General features: G+C 36.2%; 1 protein-coding gene and 1 long non-coding RNA gene across 3 annotated transcripts; one reads left to right on the top strand and one right to left on the bottom strand.

Moving 5' to 3' along the window:
• Positions 1 to 1240: 1240 nt before the first annotated feature.
• Positions 1241 to 3761, bottom strand: LOC128997267 (uncharacterized). 2 transcript variants are annotated; one of them, XM_054422886.1, is made up of 4 exons: positions 3566 to 3761; positions 3130 to 3196; positions 2407 to 2558; positions 1241 to 1425 (listed from the first exon to the last, which is right to left on the bottom strand). In XM_054422886.1, the coding sequence occupies exons 1-4, from the start codon at positions 3605 to 3607 to the stop codon at positions 1408 to 1410; spliced, it is 279 nt and encodes a 92-aa protein (XP_054278861.1). In that variant the 5' UTR covers positions 3608 to 3761; the 3' UTR covers positions 1241 to 1407. The 2 variants fall into 2 exon arrangements, with proteins under 2 accessions (XP_054278861.1, XP_054278860.1); XM_054422885.1 differs by having other exon boundaries at positions 2407 to 2561; positions 3566 to 3760.
• Positions 3762 to 12236: 8475 nt separating this feature from the next.
• LOC128997038 (uncharacterized) lies at positions 12237 to 21953 on the top strand. The gene is made up of 4 exons (XR_008491083.1): positions 12237 to 12784; positions 16955 to 17106; positions 17809 to 17958; positions 21373 to 21953. It is a non-coding gene; the product is annotated as an uncharacterized LOC128997038 (long non-coding RNA).
• The last annotated feature ends 218 nt before the right edge of the window (positions 21954 to 22171 follow it).

Below are 22171 nucleotides of genomic sequence, written 5' to 3'. Positions count from 1 at the left end.
AGAACTTCTGATATGTGAGGTGATCTATGTACAGAATAGTAGTGATGTGTCATAACCGAATCTCAAAACCATCAAAACTTTGGAAAATTTTCGGTTTCGAGATTCGATCACTGAGTTTTGAAATTAAAGTTTTTGCAGTTATTTTTGAAACTACTGACATCTTTTTGTGTCATTATTAGTGTTTGAAACATTGTTTCCTCACAAACTCGTAGAAATATTGGTTTCATTTTTAAGAGTTGTTAGCCTCCGGATTACGTTTGAATATTTATAATGGTTTAAATACCTGCATTCAGTAATCCAATATGCTGCTTGTGGCAACTATAGTTTCGGTTCACAGGGAACCATCTTCAGGCCGTACAAGGCGTCGTTATTCACTTCCATATATGAAGGTCGTCATTTAATAAATAAGTACATAGAACACGAACACACGAAAACGCACATTGACACGAACATTTAACATTAAAAATACCGAGTACTCGGGAACACGAGACAGGTGACGCGACCGGGTGAGTTCGAGCTACAACTTCCACCCGGTCGCGTCACCTGTCTCGTGTTCCCGAGTACTCGGTATTTTTTAATGTTAAATGTTCGTGTCAATGTGCGTTTTCGTGTGTTCGTGTTCTATGTACTTATTTATTAAATGACGACCTTCATATATGGAAGTGAATAACGACGCCTTGTACGGCCTGAAGATGGTTCCCTGTGAACCGAAACTATAGTTGCCACATGCAGCATATTGGATTACTGAATGCAGGTATTGTTTATAAAAATTATGTTTAATTGGGTTTCAAGATTATCAGTCACATATTTATGTTATGTCAGGGTCAGGAGTCGATCTCTTTCAGTTTTGATTGCATATTTCACATTTCATTATTACCTGTATTTTTTGTAACCAGCTAAGTAAAAAGGTTTCGCCTTTAGGTTTTGACATTCAGGATTCAATTTTTAAAAGTTTCGGTTTCGGTTTTGACCATCACTACAGAGAAGTATAATTATATGGTATAAGGCACATAGGCGAGTCAGTATGTAAGTTGTTGCACTATAACCAAACAATAACAATCAATTTTGATAATCTTGCATGTACTATGGAGCAGACCTAACTCTCAGTAACATACAATTTAAAATCAAACATCACCTGAGTATAACTGAATGTAGTGTTCAGGTTTTCCTAACCAAAAGGCATCTAATATTCAAAATCATCATTGCCAAAAAGCATGCTGGTAACCAAACAAAGGACAGATTTCTTCGAAAAACATTTTTATTAACAACACAATAATAATTTACATTTAAGTAGCTGAAATAGTTACTTAGCTAACAAAAAATACTTAAATAATCAAGGAGAATACTTAAAGGTGAATTCAATTCAGTCCTGTCATACTATGGTATGGTGGGTGCCTCGCAAGGCGGTTAAAATGCTCCACCACTCTGCAACAAAAAATTAATCTTGTTAGTCAAAGCTTTGAATATTAATCAAAATTTACAAAACAGCTTTTTTGTTCACAAAATTTAGGAGGTTTGAGGGGAAGATCTCCCACTAATGTTTTTGCTCGATGTATATGTCGCAGCTAAATTGATGTTTTGGCAAATCTCAGCTGTTGAGCTATTGTTTTAACGGTAGTATCAAAAGTGGAGGGTATAAATCTCTTACCGTAAAACCGCCAAAATGACCGGAGCATAACAGAAATAGACTCCTTGTCATGATCTATGGTTGTGTTAGAATAAAGATGTCAAAAGAAAGAAGAAAATAATTTGAACAAAAAACACTCTGTGCGTTTAGTGATTCAACACTACCTAGGCCGTAAGCAAAACCCTTAACAACCCTTTACGTTTACAGTATGAAGGCGATGCCATAATTAAGTAATGTCCAGTTTAGTTTGTCGAATTGAGTTGGGATCATAACACATATTAAGTGGATATTAATTATATCTCCACTCTTTCAATGGAAAAATGCTAATGAAACAAATATTATGTAAAAAAATATCCGACAGCTTAAATATAGCCTTAAGTGTAGCTCTTGAGCCAAGAAAACTTCAAGTACAAAATTGTTTTTGTACTTAGCCTGAGGGTTTTTGGTCCTTACATTTCTGATTACAATAGAAACTGGAACTAAACCAGTTTTGAATCATAAATTATACCAGCTATCAGAAAGCACTTCCTCTAAAAAGTATGTTAGGAGGAAAATTTAAATTTAATCTATTTTATTAATGTAATCTAGTTCAAAATAGCTAAAGCCTAAACTTTGATTAAAAACCTTTTTTTACTGATGCAGATATAGATATTTAAAAAAATAGCACCAATTACACTCAAACAGTAGTGACTACAAACCTAACAAGGTGAAAAAAACATCAGTAGGCCTATGCCTAATAAAGTGGTAAGTGGTAAAAGAAAAAAAATTGTAAAGCTTACATTGATAGCATCAATCTCCGCCTGGTCGAGACCGTGTCTGCGATATCTAGCAGGTAGTTGGTAGTCCTCGATGATTGGACGAGACACCACACGACCTGACGCAGCCTTGGACTGGGCAGCGGCGTGCACCACTGGAGGACTCGAACTGTGACCTGCTACAGTAAATACTGCTGACTTAAATAAAATCGTTTTCAGAACCCAGTAAAGGCCTGCAAACTTTGGCATTAGATAGTGCTACTGTATTGTATTAAATTGGGATGCTAATTGGCAAGAGTGCTCGTGTCGTTTGAGCTCAAGCTTTTAAGAAGTAAAATACAATTCAGGTAAAAAATATTCTTTTGCTCAAGACTAAATTAAAGGTGCTAAATCATTAAAGCAACTGCAGATTTTTGATATTATCTTTCTTTAAAGTCTGTAACTAAATATGATCTCAAATCTGATGAAATCACAGGTGTATAATAAATGTTAAACCACCATAACTTGTAGTTTGTTTAGCACGACACTCAGGGGATATAAGTAAAGTTAGCTTAAGGACTTTTAGGTACAGACACAAACAACATTATCCCCTAGTTGTACAAAATGATACCCTATGTAGGAACACAGATTCCACATTTCTAAGATTGGTATCCTCTCCCCAACTAACTTAATTGCTTGTGGCACAGTGACAAAAAAAAAAAATTGTCAATGAAATTTAGATCTTGACGTAATCTGTAAATTCTATACCCTCTGCGTGTTTCTGTGGAGACCCTCCTTTTCTGAATTTGATCATCGGCACATGAGGCTTCACTGTCTGAAAATACAAAAAAAATATGTGAACATTACTTCCATTCCTGCACACTTGTGTTACGAAGTACCTAACTACTTATACAAGGAAAAATGGTTTTTACAATCGATTTAACAAGTGGAGTTGGATACGTCAGGTCCTATCAATGTTCTGCCTTAAACAAATTAAATCTGCTTATCTAAACTAGGCTCTAGCGTCTAGCCTATCTGCAAGACAACCAACAATACTTAGGAAACTATTTATTAGGACAAAATGAATGTAAACTGAATGTTTTTAACTGACGGGTGTAATTAAGCTAATATATTTTGTTGTAAAGACCAGCATGAATAAATTATTTCCAAAAGTAACATATCCTAATTACACTAGCCTACCTACCATTAATGATCTAGATAAAAATAAGGAAATACTTTTTGCCATCTTTTTCAAACTTGTTTTGAATGTTACAATATACTGTGTTTACCCTATTTAATTTGAAACCAATATATGTAAACGTATTTAAATCTAAATAGGCATTCGAGAATTTGTTAGGTCACACACTCTTTGGCAAAAGGCCAAACCACCAAACAAGAATATAGGTTAGTCTTGACTTTAGAATTTAGATAAAATAATAAAATGGTTTAGTAGGTTTAGCTTCTGCTACACAGATGTTTCCGAGGTTTGGTATCTTTTCAGATGTTTTCCGTATTTGTATAGAGTAATAAAGTGTCGACAGTGTCAATAGACTAGCCATTGGTTATAAAGAAAATTTATTTCTTTTTTAACATAGATAAAACGGGAACGCGCCAAGGCGCCACCACGTCAACCCGCCACCAAGTCAACCCGCCATCAAAAAGAAGAAGAAGTTTGAGGTGGCGGGTTGACGTGGTGGCTCGTTGTCGGGTTGGCACGTTGACTCTAGGGTGCACGACAACCCGCCACCTCGGAAAAATGTGTGGTGGCGGGTTGTCGTGGTGGCACGTTGTCCTGGTGGTGCTTAGACATGTTCATACACGTCAACCAGCCACCTCTTTAGTGTGGTGGCGGGTTGACGTGGTGGCTGGTTGACGTCTACGTGCGAGGTGGTGGGTTGACGACACCGAACATTAAGCGTACACGACAACCCGCCACCTCATAAAATAGTGATGGCGGGTTGACGTGGTGGCACGTTGTCGCTTACATGCGAGGTGGTGGGTTGACGAGAGTTAACATGTGGCGTACACGACAACCCGCCATCTTTGTTGGCAAAAGCCGCTGTTGTCTGTGTATTATAAAATGCATCACTTTTTGCAGTTTACCTGGACTTGTGTTATCTAGTTTACTGTTAAGTTAACTAGACATTAGTTATTGTGAATTCATTGTGGTGAAAATAATAATACATTCAACCAAAAACATAAAACAAAATATACATCGTTGATACAGAGTACAACAGACTAAAATGTAATTTGTGTGGACTAGCGCGCACCTGTTTTTAGCGAATTTCCCATATAGGGAATAAGCTATTACCGTAGTACTCATGGTAAGACCTGGACCCGAGACCGATTTAATTTTTCATTTTGAGGTCCCTAGAGGCCAAAAACACCATCCGTTCAAATTCATATATATATATATATATTTATATATATATTTATATATATATATATATGTGTGTGTCCGTTAGCGCGATAACTCGAGCAAAAATGATCCGATTTTGATGAAATTTGGTACAAACGTGTAAACCTACGTTTATTCGAACGAGTTCGCGATCCAGCATAATCGGACCATGGGAACGGGGGTTTATGGGGGGTTTTATGGGGTAAAAATGGGTTTTTCCCATTTTTGAACCTAAAAACAAAAAATTTTGCGATTTCTTTCTAAACCGTTTTGTAGAGCTTAAAAAAAGAAATAATTTAGTGTATTGAAGCGCTGTTGTATGCCTAACGGTCACGGAGAAAATTCAAAAATAGTGTAATTAAAAATTCCCATGTTATTCTTATGGAGAAAATGAAAATTGTTGTAGTTTACTTGTTTATGGGTATATATTGATAAAATTTGGCAAATTTATTTATTTCATCATATACTATTGACGTATGGTCAAAAAACACTTTTTATCTTCCCCGTAGCAGCAAACCTAAGCACTCGTTAAATCTAATGTTATTTAAATAGGGAATAATATGTCTTATTTATGGAAATATTTTAGTAAAAATGTAATCAGACGAGTTAAAATTTGCTTAGTCTGCAGGTTTGCTGCGGCGGGGGTATTTCTATTTAGAAGAATTTGAGAAAGGATAAAGAACTAGACTCGACCCAACCGGTAACGTACTTTGACCTCTTGAGTCAAGGGTATTGCCATTTATATTGAATTTATCATGCTCTGCTTAAAATTCCATTTCATGCTTCAGGAAATACCGTAACGTTACTTTGGTATTATTCTGAGGCCACTTGTTTTCTAGAGGGATTTTTTTTACCTAAGACAAAAAACACATAACTAGAAAGAACATACTTTAATTAGCTTACTGTCCAAATATGATTGCAATTGCAATTAGCGGTTTTTGAGTTCTGCCTCCCAGAAGGCAAGATTGAGTTGAATACGTCACCGCCCCTAGCTTCCACACGAACTCCGCCGAGTAGATACTGAGTAAATACTGCACGCTGTAGCGGTTATGTTAGGTTGGGTTTCCTCGTTTCATTATGAATCTAACAATACAACATATGAGTGACGATACCTGAGATACAGAAGGTGACAGGTGATGCGCGCGCTCCGGCCATTGGTCAACGACCTTACCTTGGCCTACTTGGAGGGGATTTGTCGATGGTATGACTCATCTGGTATCATCTGGACTGGGACGGGTGGCGTCGTCCTGTAATCCAGCTACTAGGAGGTCACGAATTGTGGATAATTATAGGAATGCACTGTGGATGGGAAACTCCCTGGTGTGGATTAACGTCCGCACTAGTGAGTATTACGACTATCCGCAGTACTATCCTGATAATTAGACCAATTCGTATATACCAAGGAAAAAATGTGGTTCGGATTCCACTATAAACTGTAGGTCCCTTAGTTGCCATTAGCTGTTTGGGCTATTAATTAACAGCTGTGTCTAAGGAATGTCGGCCTTAGTCACTAACAAGACTACAAGATCGCGCCACTCATCCTACACTCATCTCCATTCATACTTGGCTTAAAATACCTACATTGTATGGTCGCCATTTCATAAGAAAGTATTAAAAGTTTTAAAGTATTCCATCCATAACGAAACTAAGAAAGTTCTACAAACATATTTATGACTAGCAGAGTACCCGTCCTTCGTACGGAGTTGGAATATAAGTATAAAATGCTTATTGCAGTTATACTCAAGCTTTGCGTTTGCAATAAGGGAGGAAACAGTTTGATGAAATTTGCTTTTTTAAATTTACAGTATTCTATAGTATTACACATCTACCATAGCCATAATGTTCTACCACTTCATCTAAACAATAGAGAAAAATAAATTATCGACAATTTGCAAAATATCACAAAATATTCATGAAATGAAAAACATAAACATAACTGTAAACAATCCTACTTTGACAGTTCTCATTGCGAATCACAGTTTTTTGTTGCTGCTTAGTTCATATTAGCAGTTTTCATAAATGCAAAAAAAATATAGTGCTGCACCCTGTTGGTAAATCTTATAACTTTTTAATGCTTTTCTATATCATAGAACCAACTTTTTTAGTTGAAACAGCTGACTAAATTCTTTAACTCCCTTTAAATATGAATACTCATAAGGTTAACATGGGGAATTACAGAGCCACTGGGGCGGAGCCCGAAAGGATTTTTGAGATAAGAATATGCCTATATGTTAATCGGGAATGTAAGTTATCATCATGCAAAATTTCAGCCCAATCCGTCCAGTGGTTTATGCGTGATTGAACTTCAAACAAACAAACAAACAAACAAACACACAAACTTTCACATTTATAATATTAGTAAGATAACCCAACCTAACATAACCACCGCAGCACGCTGTATAAGGGTGGCCTCCGGATAATATCAAAGTAGCATTAATACCGTACTTTTACTCTTGGCACAATGGGTTCGGCGCATTCCACTAATGTACTGTTGAAAATTGTATGAAATAATTGATTCATATTTAAAAGTATCTTTTACTAACTAAACTAAATCTGTGTACAACTTGTAAACAAATCAAATATAAACAATAACAATAATCACATAATAATGACATCGATCTGTCCACCTATCATCTACTATATCTATCTATACTATTATAAAGAAGAGGTGGTGTTTGTGTGTTTGTATGAGATAAACTAAGCTACTACTAAGCCAACTGATTGGACTCAAATTGGACAAAAATCAAGCTACCGCTCCGAGGATTAGAACTACCCCCCACCTTCGATATTGAACTAGTATCTGCTCCACGGGCTTTCAAAATTCTGAGGTGAGGGATTTTTAACTTATTTAATACGCAAGCAGGTTTTTCTGTGACATTTACTCCTCCGAAACTACTAAACCAATTGGCATGTTTTTGGTGTCATTTTTGGAAAGAGCGTAACGTGAAGTTGTGCAGGAAACTTTCTTTTTAGGGAAATAATTAGGGTGAGGCCCTGGGGCCCTTTACGGGTTCATATTTCTCCATAAGATTCATGGGAAACAGACATTGTTATGTAACTCCAGCTGTTGTCAGAAATTAAAAACGAGAAGAATAACTTATGTTAATTGTAAACATTATGTAATTTACACAACTATGTGTAGTAGGTTTATTTATGCAATTGATTATTGAAGTGAAGAAAAATTCTATAACCATAAGTTATAAAAATTATGTTATTGATATATTTTAATGTAAACAGTAGGGTAATTACAATGTAGGGCATACATTTTTGTAAAAATTTGATTGCTATTTGTTTAAAAAATTCAATCTACTTAACAAGTGTTTGGACTTACTTGGCAGTATGGACTTTTGGTACATCTTCCCGTTGCGAATCACGGGCACAGCAGCTAGTTCCGTTTATTCACTAATTGTAAATAAATTATAACGTAAAGATATAATTGACAGTTGGTAGGAAGATGATTACACTAAACATGTCGCCAATTGTTTTCAGATAACGTATTATCTCGTCACATTATGGTATTTGGTAAGTGACTGTTTAGTACAATTTTAAAGAAACGTGTCCAATATCATTCAAAACAGTGATTTGGATTGTTTTGTCTAAAAATCTTTCAAAAAGTATAATCCGACGACTAAATAAAACAAATTAATACAAGAAATAGAATAGTTTTACCAACAGCAGAATATTAGTTTGGTTCTCTTTTGTGATTACCACGTGAAATGAAAACAGTATTTAGGTTGGAAATTAAAGGACAATCGCGATCTCGCAACTACGGGAAAGTGAACTGACCTGAGTGAGCCAACACCTCAATAACTGGAATGGTTGATGTGAAAGAAAAATCTAAGAAATTTCAGATTAAGTCCATTCGTAGAAACGTGCGAGGGGATAAACGGGACATCCCTGTATTCTGTTTCCTAATATTTCCTTTAAAGTTCCCAGTACTGACTGTTATGGGGTTGTTTATATTAAACAATTGGCCGAATACTTTGCACCAGGTGTTCACGTCTACATTTTACAACATGCATTTCGTTCAACCTTCCCAGAAATAATTCGCGGTTCGTTCCTGATTGTTTAATAATGAGGCATATTATGCTATTGTTCTAAATACATACGAGAGATATTCAAAAAGGCAAAAACAAAGAAAAAAGTTTTGAGGTAATAACAAGCCTATATTTTAATCAGGAAAGTGTTATCATCATGCCAAATTTCAGCCTAATCCCGATGTGCCCAATGAATTGTTATTGAGTGATTGAACCCCAAACAAACACACAAACATTCATTTGTAATATTAGTAAAGTAGCACTGTACTTCTACGTATGAATCAGGCCGTAACTTGAAATAAACGCTTAGGCCAGTTACATTTTTAACATCCAAATGTAATATTATTTCGCCAAACACCGTTGATCAGTTATTAAACGGAGGCAACTGGTACCAAAAGTCATTATCTTGCGAAAAAAAACAATTTGTTTTCAAACAAAAATCAGTTTAACAAAAATAAAGGACTTTGGCTTTGACTTTTTTCAGGTTATAATCCTAAGTCAAATTTGTATCTAATCGTATAATGAAACTGCTTGATGCATAATTAAGGTTCAAATGAATCAGTAATATTATTTTAACCTATGTAGATACGATATCCTGCACATTGTGAAAATTGTTTAGTCGAGGATACATTTACACATAAACATCATCATTATTTAAATATTTAATTGGCCAACACAAATTTTGTGATTATTGTTTTGAAACTGCTACACATCCGATATCATCAAGTTTAACGTGTCGTTGGATAGGTCGTGACATGTAAATTTGCCATAAAACAAAACACATTTGAAATTCCATCAGGGCTCTGCCCCAGTGGCCTTCAGCCAATTGAAAGCGTCAATATACGTGATTCAATTTATTTCATATCACGGACGATTACTTAATATCAAACATTAGAAATAACAAAATAAATGTAAAAATAAACGGTATCAGCATTCTGAAACATACTTTCTCCCATAAGCTTGTTAACATCCTATATCATGGGAAAGCGGTGATAGTATATAGTTCAAAATCACAAAAGCTGAAATAACTTTTGGACCATAATTGTTACAGCAATGGGGTGTTGTCAACAACCCATTGCTGTAACAATTATGGTCCAAAAGTTAGGTGTTGTACTATTTTTTTAAAACATCATTTGTTTATGTTTATAATCCATACCGGGTCTCTTCTAGTACTCGTGGTCTAATCACAGAATACCGATAATTTCACCCGAATTACCTTTTGAATTCAAGTGAATACAATTTTCTTTGCGTCTTGCTTTCGCAATCACCATTATAAAATGGCACAAGACTATCCCTGACTATCGCCGGTTTAAATGTATAAAATGCATGCTTTTCACACGTATGTTGCGTGCGCACGTGGTGGTAGGTGCGCATAAAAACTTATATATATATATATACGCATAATGAAAAAAAAAATTGTTTATTCACTGGCAATTAAGTAAAATAACTATTCTATTTTTGTTTTTGGTATACGTTTTTATCATCTCATATTAATACGCGAGGACTGTGTTTTGTGAACGCTACTCCTCCTTTATTTGTGGACAAATTTCAACGTTTAAGGTGTTGGTGTTAAAGGATTCGGACCAATTCGTAGTTTTGCATTAAGGTTTTAGAATTTAAAAGTTCCTACCCTTAAGGGCGTGAGACCCTTTTAAATGTCGGGTTTTCACCATGTTAATAATTGTATTACCCACGTATTACCTATCAATCTTTCTTCCGAAAATAAACTAAAATGTCCAGATATGCTATTTAAGAGTTAGGTACATTAACTTTCTCTAAATTAACTGAATCAAAGTACCAATATATTTAATGCTACAGAATATAAATCCAACCGATTTATTTATTGATAAATCCAACCGCGAGATGGTGGGTTGTCGAGGTGGCACGTTGTCGCCTATATGAGCGAGGTGGCGCGTTGACGGCACCGAACACTGAGCGTACACGTCAACCCGCCACCTCGTAAAAGAGTGGTGGCGGGTTGACAGGGTGGCACGTTGTCGCCTACGTACGAGGTGGCGGGTTGCCGACATCGAACATGGAGCTTCACGACAACCCGCCACCTCTGATAAAAACTGGTGTTGGCGTGTTGTCGTGGTGGCATGTTGTCGTGGTGGCTCATTGACTTGAGTGTGTACGACAACCCGCCACCTCGGAAAATTGTGTGGTGGTGGGTTGTCGTGGTGGCCTGTTGTCGAGGTGGCGGGTTGACATGTACGTACACGTCAACCCACCACCTCGGTTTTTTTGTGGTGGCGGGTTGACGCCTCTGACCAAAACACCGAGGTGGCGGTTTGACGTGGTGGCGCATTGACAGCGACCCGATAAAACATACCCCTCATAAAAATTATAAGGACTGCTTTATCTATGTTTTTATTCTGTATATACGGTGTAAGTAAATGTAAAATGTAACTTAATAATCAAGATGATTGTTAATAGACCAAATTGAAGGGGATTGAGGATGGGTAATGTAAAGGCGTGAATTCTAAAAAAATATAATAAATAAGATTATGTTGATAGTATTGATAATATAGGAGAACCTGCTAGTAATTCAAACCTACCATAATCACACCTACCTGCCACAGCTCAAGTACTAGTATAGTTTGAGAGTAATTAATTTATTGATCGTGGGAAGGTTTTTTGCCTACTTTTGCCATATAATACGTAACGTGCTTTCAGTTATATTTAAGCCCCCTTGTCTTAAATGTGACTGTTAATTAAGAAATTTGAAAATTTTGGTATTTTTGAAAATAAGTCTTTTAGTACGTTACCGTAACGATCTTAGAAACCCCCTGCCCCCTCCTCAATATAATGCTGCCTAAAGCCATAGACTGACCAACACGTAACTTGTTTTATCCATGGTAATACTAAGCCGAACCCCTCCCCTCTGAACGTTTTATGTAGTAATTGGGTGACCCCTTAGAAGTATATTTAATGCATGATTTTACTCTCAGATAACAAGTACTATGAAATAACTTAATAAAATAATCAGATAAATTTTATTATAACAACTATGAAACCATTGATCTACTTTTTAAGGATACTAATAATATCTATATCTGGCTAGGGGTATAAGGCCGGGGGTAAAAATCCGGGCCGAACATTTTGATCTACCTCATGAATGGGGTAAAAGTCCGGGGTAAAATTCCGGCTCGTACAATCTAGGTTTTATAGTTTGATGTGTTCTGATTAAATTCACAACCGTGAAAATATACGTTAATTCCACCTTTAATTTTTGGAACTGATGTGCCACTCAAACAGTTCGTGGCCAGAATTTTTTTTACCCCTTAGATTGTGACGTCAGTTTTGTTCGTGCTTTAAGGTGTAATAGTGTAGCTACATGGTAGTTCAACCAAGCCAGCTTTTTAAAGCAAACTAGAAAAGAAGAAGAAATAAGCGAACGAAACTAACTCTAACTCTTAATTAAATTAGGTTATATTTTATGTTAATGATTAATGTTTAATTTTGTATTTTCATTATTCTAACTTCTACTTCTAACTTAACTTTTCCTATATTGTGATTAATTGTGTGATACGGAATTTCCTATATTTATTTCCAGTGATGCCTGAAATTAATGGATCTGTGCTACCTGAAAAGGACAACGAGGTTAAGAGAGAAATTACTCAAACAGATCACCTGAACCAAAGGTTGCTGACATCCTTTTTGAATTTAATAAACTCGGCAAATAGGCCTAATAGTGATGATAATCGTTCCGCCTCTTCTCATCCTCAGTCAATACATATCAATACTCAACATCATTCTGTGGACGAAAACAATCATTTTGAATAATCATCTCAAGCTTGTGTAACTTAGTGGTAGGCTAGCCTAATTTAAGACATGTCAAGGAACTCATTTAACATATCTGTTTAAGAAATTCAAAGTGTATGGTACCATATTTTTGTCTTAGTTAATTTGACAAGTGATACCGATAAAGAAAAAAAGGGACTTGAATTTATGGTGGTGAAGAGTTTTAACTTACAAAAGGAATGTGGTAAGTTCTAAGTTCATGAGCTGTTGATCATTTAAGTTAGGCCTAAGTATCCTAGGCAGTGGCGGCGATAAGAGCCCGCGGGCCCTCCCCGCAAGTTTGTTTGCCGGGCCCCCTCCCAATAATCTTTAACTTATCACATGTATTGCTGCCAAAACTTGCACTTTAGTTTGGCACGGCATCTCCCGAGGCACTGGCGCATCAACATCGTATTCCATGATCGCGGAAAATTGTGAATACTTCCTGTAGTAATGGAAAAAACATTTATAGCCTAGGCTAATCATAGTCTACCGTGATTGCAACCAAACCTATGACATCATCAGACTCCAATATACTTGCTAATACGTAGATTCTTAACATTAAAGATAGGTTTTGTGTATTGGTATTACCTTAAAAAACTCTTATTTTTCCAATAACCTAAATGAAATATTTATTTTCTGAATACCGTACCTATATTTAAAAAATCTACAAAAGTTATTTATCATTCCTAATTAAGAATTTACAAAAATGAATCAACTAACTTAGTCACTCTGAAACAGATCTACGTGGACAAAACATAACCTAAGATTTTATGTTTGACTTTCACGTCTATGTATGATTTTTCTAGTTTGATGAAACCGATGAAGGTTAACATTTTTATTGTATGCAAGTTATAGGGCCCATGTTTATTACCGTAATCAATTTGAAAGTTTTATTTTATACCAGTCTTTAGGTTTATTCTTTTCTAGACTAGACTAATATTATTCACAACATTAAATATCAGAGGTGCCCATCCCCCCCAAACCCAGAGGCGCAGCCCCCCCCCAAGCCAAAGGAGTAGTCCCCCCAATTTGTGCTGCCGTCTATTTAAACCTACCCTCCACCTGCCAATGTATCTGGCAATTTCCCCTTTACCTCATAAAACGAGCATTTCAAGTATTTAGTAAACTTGAGGTAAAGAAAAACAAACTTGCTGATAATCAATATTAAATGTTTAATAGGATACGTCATTTAACAATACATCATTATATCTAACTAACGGACAAATTTGAAGTTTTTCAATTTTCAATTCAGAAACTGTATTGTGAGCCAACATGTGCTCAATATACTCGGTGAATTACTCTACTCCAACACAGTATTGTAACTGTACAATATATTAGGTGGCGTTAGTTTTTACGAGCATGAATAATACTTTGACAAAAACTATCTGGTTTCTAAATTATAGGCAGAGAGTCGCTAAATAGGGCAGACTTGTTGCTCGCCACTTCCAGGCTGCCTTCTACAAAAATCGCCGGGCAAAATACACTAAATACCAATTTCCACTAGCACAAAAGGTTTTTGTGACGAAGTAATCTTATAATTCATTTTGATAGCCCCAGGATTGCCTTTTATGACTAATAGTGGTAGAAACGCATCTTGTCAGACAATCCTTAATAATATATGTATGGTAGTGTCGTATTTTACTTGCTACATATGTTTTGCCGGTTCTTTAACATATTTAGACTTCCATATGTAACATACACCATCGTCAGACTTACAAAAGGATCGACTTCTGGAGGTGTCGACAGAATATGTTACAAACATTTAACACAAAACACGAAACGATTACAGATAGGCCTATCAATTCATGCGCGGACATTGCTGCGGGCAGGACTGGAACACTGCAAGTAAACTGAATCAGGTTATGACAGACCGACGTGGTCTCTGGATTGTCGTCTGCGTTTTCAACAGATGTTAGGACTAATTGTAGTGACAGAGGAGAGTGTTGAAAATATAGCGGGATTCATAATTGAGTTTTTCATTCAAAACTATTGACAATAATAACAAATTTTTATGCTGGACATAAATGATGGTCTCGAAATTCTACATTACTGCGTGAAAAGAAATTTATTAAATACATTGGAAGAGTTTGGAATACTGGTATATAAATAAATAAAACTAGGGACAGTACACAATTTTTGAGTGAAAACACTCAATTAATTATGAATCCCATTATATTTCCAACACTCTTCTCAGTCACTACAACAATAGTCCAATATCAGCTGTTGAAAACGCACAAAACAGACGACAATCCAGAGACCACGTCGGTCCGTCATAACCTGAACCTGAACTGATTCAGTTTACTTCCAGTCCTGCCCGTGCCAATGTACTCTTGTGCATTGATAGGCATATCCTGTAAATCGTTTTGTGTTTTGTGTTAAATGTTTGTAGGTAACGTATTCTGAGGACACCTCCAGAAGTGGATATTTTTAAAGGCCTAAGACTGACGATGGTGGAGTTAAAGAACCACCAAAACATATGTAGCAAGTAAAAGTCAGCGAACACAGAATAAAAAAAGTCGACACTAGTACATATTTAAGGATTGTCTGATAAGGTGCGTTTTACCATTCTTAGAAGCAATCTTAATTACGAATGGCAGAATGTTGTTGGTGTTGATAGTGAGCTCCTTAGAAAAAGTTTTTCAGTCTGATTATACAAAATTCTACATTCATTATGACAGCTAACAAAAAAATATCCCTCCCAAAATCTCCCTAAAGAAGTTCCCCCCCAAAAATTCCTGTGGCGCAAACGCGCCACGGTCCCCCCCTCTGGGCACCCCTGTTAAATATTAATATTTCATCATTAAAAACTTGTTTAGGCCTACTTGTAAGTTTTATGAAAGTTAACATGTTAATCTTAATATCAGCTTCTAAAAGTATTTTAATTTCATTATTTTGTAATAAAATACTTTTGTCTATAGGCTACTAATTTGTAGTAGGCTACTTGGCTTATTTTGTATCCCTAAAATTTTATACTGCTCCGTCTGCTACCACAATGGTTTGAAAAGTTTTTTGGATTTGAAACGATTCGGTACTTACCTATTCAAGTTTTTTGAAGACATAACATTTCATTATGAATTGGTAGAAGTTTTGGACGTTTTTTTAATTGAGTAATTTTGTATAGGCCTATAGGCTACCTATGTAAAACTAGCCATGTTTTATTGTTAATACAAGTTAATAAATACTGAATTGAGTGTGACTGCAGTGTAGTATAATAATTTGTAGATTTTTTTAAAAAGTACTACTTAATTGATTCCTCGAAATAAAAAATAGTTGGGAAATCTATGTTAAGGAGTTGGGAAATTTGAGGCTTCTCCCCCCCCCACCCTGGAATTGACCAAGCAACGCCACTGGTTGTATGTAATGAAACCCCAGGAATGTTTGTAAAACAATATATAGTGTGGCGACAAATTTGTTATTTACAAATTTAACAATATGAAACATGAATTTTGAGTCCAAGAGATTTTACATAGTCTTCTATCCTGCTTTTTTTGGTCTTAATCTGCTTTTCTACTTTGTAGTTTAGTGTAATTTATTCCTTCATTACGATTGATTTCATGTTGGCAGAAGTTATAGTTTTAGATTTGGCTAGTATTGAAGATTTACAATCTTCCCTAATGAAGATCAAAGATGGTTTTTATAATCATCAGTACAATTTTATAAAATAACTGTAAGTTACACGGGTTGTCTGTAAATTAAAGTCTCCTTTGAAGCTGGGTCAAGTCTGGCACTGCTGGGTTCTTGACTTCATAGTAGCCAAATCGTCGGACCCACAAAGTATAGATCACGTTCCATGATAACATTTCTGTAATCCACAGTGTAAATCACTTTTGAGGTCTTCCAGCAACTGAAGTACTTTACTGTTGACGTAGAACATGTACGTAAAACGTGCAGGCAGTTGTTCATCTTGTTTGGGGTAGTAGCTAAAGTTAGAGAGACTTTGCTTGCAGGTATCATAGTGACTCAACACGTGTCTGCTGAACTGATAGGGGTAGGCCCTATCTTTAAAACACTCGGTTCACACGATCGACATATCTAGCTAACTAGGCTGTGACTAGGTCTGCAGGACTAGGTAAAGCAGACCACAGGATCAAATAGAGCCATTCACACAACTACTGTTCAAGGAACTGTACGACAACGGCAATCAACCCGTGAAACCATTGCCAGGGTCTGCTTGCTAGCCAAGTGTCGCGAATTATCGCCAATAGCTCCATCGGCGTAGCAAAATCAATTGAAACCCTTCAAATAAAAATGTTTACATTTGAAAATAAAAATGCCAGATATCTGAGTATATCCATACGTATGTTAAATTAAGTTAAGATTAAGAAATCCGCTGAGAATATTAATTATTTTTTACCATAATATGATGTTTCAGCTCCTAGCAAGCAGAATAAACCCCAATATTGATTAAATGCCCAGAGCTATGGGCTTGTTACTGGGATCAACTGCAGCTTTTTTAAGCCTTTCAATTCAAGTTTCATAACAATCAAGGCAGGGTTTCAAACTGTTGTGAGCTCATCTACACAGGTATTTAAAATAAATTCAAAATTTTCTATTAATACTTAGTAAATAAATAAATTGCCTTTATTTACGAGTGAGCTTCATGACACGTGTTTTTCAAACTAACTCAAGTCACTAAATCTAAACTATCCTAATATATTTACATAATATATACAAAAAGTGTCAACGGAATAATTTACAATATAAATTTTACATTTTCTTTTTAATTTTGCTGAGTGCATAGCAACGCTGGTGGCACTGCCTAAGAATTGACAGGCAAAGCTCTCTCAAAGTACTTAACGCTTTTTACCATGCGGTTGGCATTCTGGGTTATAGTATGTTTTCTGGGCTCTCGCTGAGGCTCTCCCAGCCTCACCATGTGATGCAATTGCTGGACCATACAACCAATAGGCCCATAGCCCATCTCTTGGGAACGTACGCCTACCTATTTATTCATAACAACCTTTTCGACGACGATCCTTGATACCGGTACTTTTCCATAGAATACATGGCCTACCTACTTAAGAAATAAAATTACATATGTCCAAAAACCCAACATTGTGTGATTTTTGTCACATTCAACTGAATACTATAAGATCCCCGGGAACGGGCACACAGCTAGTATAATCTAACTTTGCACCAGTAGTAGTAACATTGTTGAACAGTTGAAGTAACATTATGCACCATCAAACCAAAAAACAAATATTGATTAAATGTTATTGCTCAAAGAATGAAGACTCCAGAGCCCCAAACAACATACCACTGGCTGAGGTTGAGGCAGTTGAACCTCAAGAGGCTGAGACAAATGATGGATGCTTCATAAAGATCATCATCAGAGGACGATTGGTTGAGCAGATACTGCTGGTTTTTTTAAAAACGGTAATTGTTTCAAGACTTAAAATTGGTGTACTCCAGTTTGTACAAAAAAATAAACGGTCCAGAAGGATAAATAAGGGGGGAAAAATTAAATTTAAGATGCTTAAATTTAATTTAGCTAGGTGGAGTGGGAAGGATCATTCATTCAGTTCGTCCAAAGTTTTAGTGTGAGCGACCAGGTCTGGCCGGGTCTAGGCGAGGGGGTTGGCGGGGCTACTTTTGTGAAAACATTTGTGTCCTCAGGGTTGGTACGGTCAGGGAAAAGTCAGGGAATTATGACAAGTTCTGGAATTTCTCCTGAAAAACTAACTTTTTACAGATGTGCTACATTTTGATCTAAACATGTTATTATCAGGGTGATGACTTTTGGCAAAAAGAACAACATAAGCACTGATGCACATTTTTATATCGATAGATAGCTATCGGTACAGGGGAGGAATCGATATGTATACAGGGTGTCCAAAAATTCCCGGGTCGATTAAATATTTTTAAATAAGTTATTTAAAATAGAGCTTTAAAACTTTGCATAAAGTTACCGGACGTAAAAATCAGTTTTTTTTTCATATCGAGTGATCCGCTTCTTCGTCAGGGGGACATATTCAGTGATATGCTACTTCCTCAATGGACGGCTAGATGTCAGAAGAAAATCTAAAATTTAAGCATAGGTTGATATTCACGTCAAATTAAAGTTCTTTGTTAATAAAATACAATGCCAAAAACACAAACTTAAACGTACAACCGAGTAAAAAAAGACAGCTGTCCAAAGATTAATTTAATTTGCAATGCTATTATACGCTACCTCCTCAGGGGCCACTAGAAGTCGGAAGAAAATCACAAACGTAAGCATAGGTCAATATGCACATCAAATTAAAGGTCTTTATTTGTAGAATACAATGCAGCAACCTGCAAATTTCAGCTCAAAATAACATCTGGGTAAAAAATGGCAACACTTCAAAATGGCAGATTCAATAAATCTTTGAACGGCTGTCATTTTTGACTCAGTTATCGGGTTTGCGGCTCTGTACCCTACTAATAAAGACGTTTTATTTGATATGCATATGAACCTATGCTAACGTTTAAGATTTTCTTAAATCCTAGCGGGCTTTGTACCCTGAGGAAGTATCGGATCACTGAATATGTGATAAAATAGATTTTTATGTCCAGTAACTTTGTGCAAAGTTTTGTAGCTCTATTTGAAATATTTTAAAAATATTCAACCGACCCGGGACTTTTTGGACACCTGGTATAGTTTGAAACAAGTTTTGTATTAGGTACTAGGGAGTGATTGAATAAGTCAAATATATAAATTTTGTCTAGTTCTTGACTTTGATTGGTCGATATTGACTTACGGTATACCTGGAAAAGTATAATATCAGTCTGGAAAACATGGAAAAGTCAGGGAATTAAATTTTATAAATTTAGTACCAACCAACCCTGGTCCTGCTACTCACTCACCCCTACCCTCAGCACTGCCAATAGCCGGTACCCGTACGTTTTAGTTAGGCTAGTAGCGACCCGTTTGCACGCAAAGAAGTTCTGGCCGATCTGTACCTAATATATTTATTTTGAACCAAAAAGAATTTTGCGATGTTTGGCTATAAAATGTTTTAAGCGAATTTCCCCTATAGGGAATAAGCTATTACCGTAGTACTCATGGTAAGACCTGGACCCGGGACCGATTAACCCCATACTAGAAAAACTAAACTCGGCACACCTTAATTGCATGTTATGAAGTATTTTTTGGGCAAAACCGCCACTTGATGTATTTTTCCAAAATGGGGGATTTTGTGGGAAACTCTAAAACTTCAAATGGTAAGACCCATCGAGTGCTTCCCTTTTTTACTGAATTGAGATAGAGACCTCTAGTTTCAGTTGTAAGCTTTCTTTTATCAGGACCTTCAAAATAAGGGGTCACTCGATGGGGCTTAACATTTAAAACTTTTGAGTTTGCTCCAAGGGCTTTTGAGATATTAATTATTTTTTTAAATATACAAAGTGGCGGATTACGGCAAAATTAAGCCAAAATGGAAAAAAGTTTATTCTTATTCTACATTTTTGACTTTTTTTTGCTTGTAAAATCTGAATCTGCATAGCCCGCTACGCTTTACTGAAACACCCTATATATAAACTAGCTGTACCCGCGGGCTTTGCCCCGTTTAACTTCATAAGTGAGCTCGTTCGCATGGCTCAATCACGTCCTGGTTGAAGTTCGTTCGGTACGCTCACTCACCTTTAGGATGGAGCTCGTTCGCTACGCTCACTCACCTTTTGGTAGCAAATTGGCTGTTGTCATAAATTAAAAAAAAATAATAGTACTGCACCCTGTTGGGAATCCTTGTAACTTTAATGCTATTGAACATCATAGAACAGAACCAACTTGTTTAATTGAAACAGCTGTTAAGATTCATTAATTCCATTTAAATATGAGTACTCATAAGGTTAACATGGGAAACTCCAGAGCCACTGGGACGGAGCCCAAGAGTCCGATCGGGATAAAAACAACTTAGTTTTCCTATTTAATGCCTAAAGAATCAGTGTACCAAATTTCAGCCTCCTAGGTAAATGGGAAGTGGGAGAATTAGTGATGAGTGAGTGACTGAGTCAGTCAGTCAGTGAGGGCTTTGCCTTTTATATATATAGATATACTAGCTGTACCCGTGGGCTTTGCCCCGTTTAACTTCTTAATTTTCAAGATGAGCTCGTTCGCATGGCTCAATCACGTCCTGGTTGAAGTTCGTTCGCTAAGCTCACTCACCTTTAGGTTGGAGCTCGTTCGCTGCACTCACTTGCCTTCAGGTTAACTCGTTCGCTACACTAACTCGCCTCCAGGTTGAAGTTCGTTCGCTACGCTCACTCACCTTTTGGTTGCAAATTAGCTGTGTCATAAATTAAAAAAAATAATAGTGCTGCACCCTGTTGGTAATCCTTGTAACTTTAATGCTATTGAACATCATAGAACAGAACCAACTTGTTTAATTGAAACAGCTGTTAAGATTCTTTAATTCCATTTAAATATGAGTACTCATAAGGTTAACATGGGAAACTCCAGAGCCACTGGGGCGGAGCCCGAAAGCCCGATCAGAATAAAAACTACTTAGTTTTCCTATTTAATCGGTGTACCGAATTTCAGCCTCCTAGGTAAATGGGAATTGGGAGAATTAGTGATGAGTGAGTGAGTCAGTCAGTCAATGACTCAGTGAGTCAGTGAGGGCTTTGCCTTTTATATATATAGATGGTGTCCTGTATGAAAGAAAACATGTATAAGAAGCGAAGAAGAGTGTAGAAGAAATATTGTATGTTTATATTTATATATATGAATTTGAACGGATGGCGTTTCATGAATACTACGGTAATAGCTTATTCCCTATATGGGAAATTCGCTAAAAAAAATGTAGTAATAATTCATACTCTTTTCAGAGATTGGCATTGGTGTGTCCTACGGAGGTGTTGATGGAAGTGTAGGATTGCTGAAGGAGGGCCCAAGACTTTCTCCACTCCAAGGAAGGATGAACATGCTCCAGCTCCGCAAGTGTTTCCCTCAATATAAACAGACTGTTTGTTGCCTACGTCTAAACAGGTATTCAAAGAGCAGATTCATTAAAGCTGATAGATTAAAGATGGAAAAATTAAATCTTTAAGTTAAACAAAATTTTGAGACACATTAAACTGTAGTCATTGTTAAGTTTATGACGCTGTATGAAGAATGTAACATAGCCATTGGAACTAGATTTTAAGGATTTTTGCTAGGATTGCAGACTTGCATAAATGGGAAAGAGTCTCTGACAGAAACGTCAGATTTTACACTATATGCACGCCAATAAACTAAGAGTTAATTTTTACCTTGGATAAAATACCGTCAATAGATTGTGTAAGCCTTACATTGGACTGTTAAATCATTACGGGTGGTATATTTTTTACTGTTAACTGACCACCCAATCAAGTTTGTATAATGTTTTGTACCTAAATATATTTTTCTGTACAGTAGTGTTTCAATAAAGTTTTTTATGATACAAACATGTTTTGCTAAATCACCCTGTATTTATAAATCAATATTAATAAGCAAAGCTTTAAAAGGAAAGTACTTAAAAACCAAAAATTATTTTAACCAATTTTGTACAATCTATTAGGTATTTAATGTTACTGACAGCATTTTCACCTAGAAATGGTTTGAGTTGATATTTCATTCCAGCACAGCAACTTCCTACTTGTATAGGTA

This window comes from Macrosteles quadrilineatus, unplaced genomic scaffold (genome assembly GCF_028750875.1).
Source record: "Macrosteles quadrilineatus isolate MER2022 unplaced genomic scaffold, UCM_ALF_1.0 Scaffold_6__1_contigs__length_79288215, whole genome shotgun sequence".
NCBI lineage: Eukaryota > Metazoa > Arthropoda > Insecta > Hemiptera > Cicadellidae > Macrosteles > Macrosteles quadrilineatus.
This window is presented reverse-complemented; position numbering and strand designations above follow the sequence as displayed.

Coding starts and splice junctions, on each gene's coding strand:
- LOC128997267 (XM_054422885.1), bottom strand. CDS start 3,607: ATGGCAAAAAGTATTTCCTTATTTTTATCTAGATCATTAATG. Junction 3,197..3,565: donor TTTTATCTAGATCATTAATG/GTAGGTAGGCTA, acceptor TTGTATTTTCAG/ACAGTGAAGCCTCATGTGCC. Junction 2,562..3,129: donor TCCACAGAAACACGCAGAGG/GTATAGAATTTA, acceptor TATTTACTGTAG/CAGGTCACAGTTCGAGTCCT.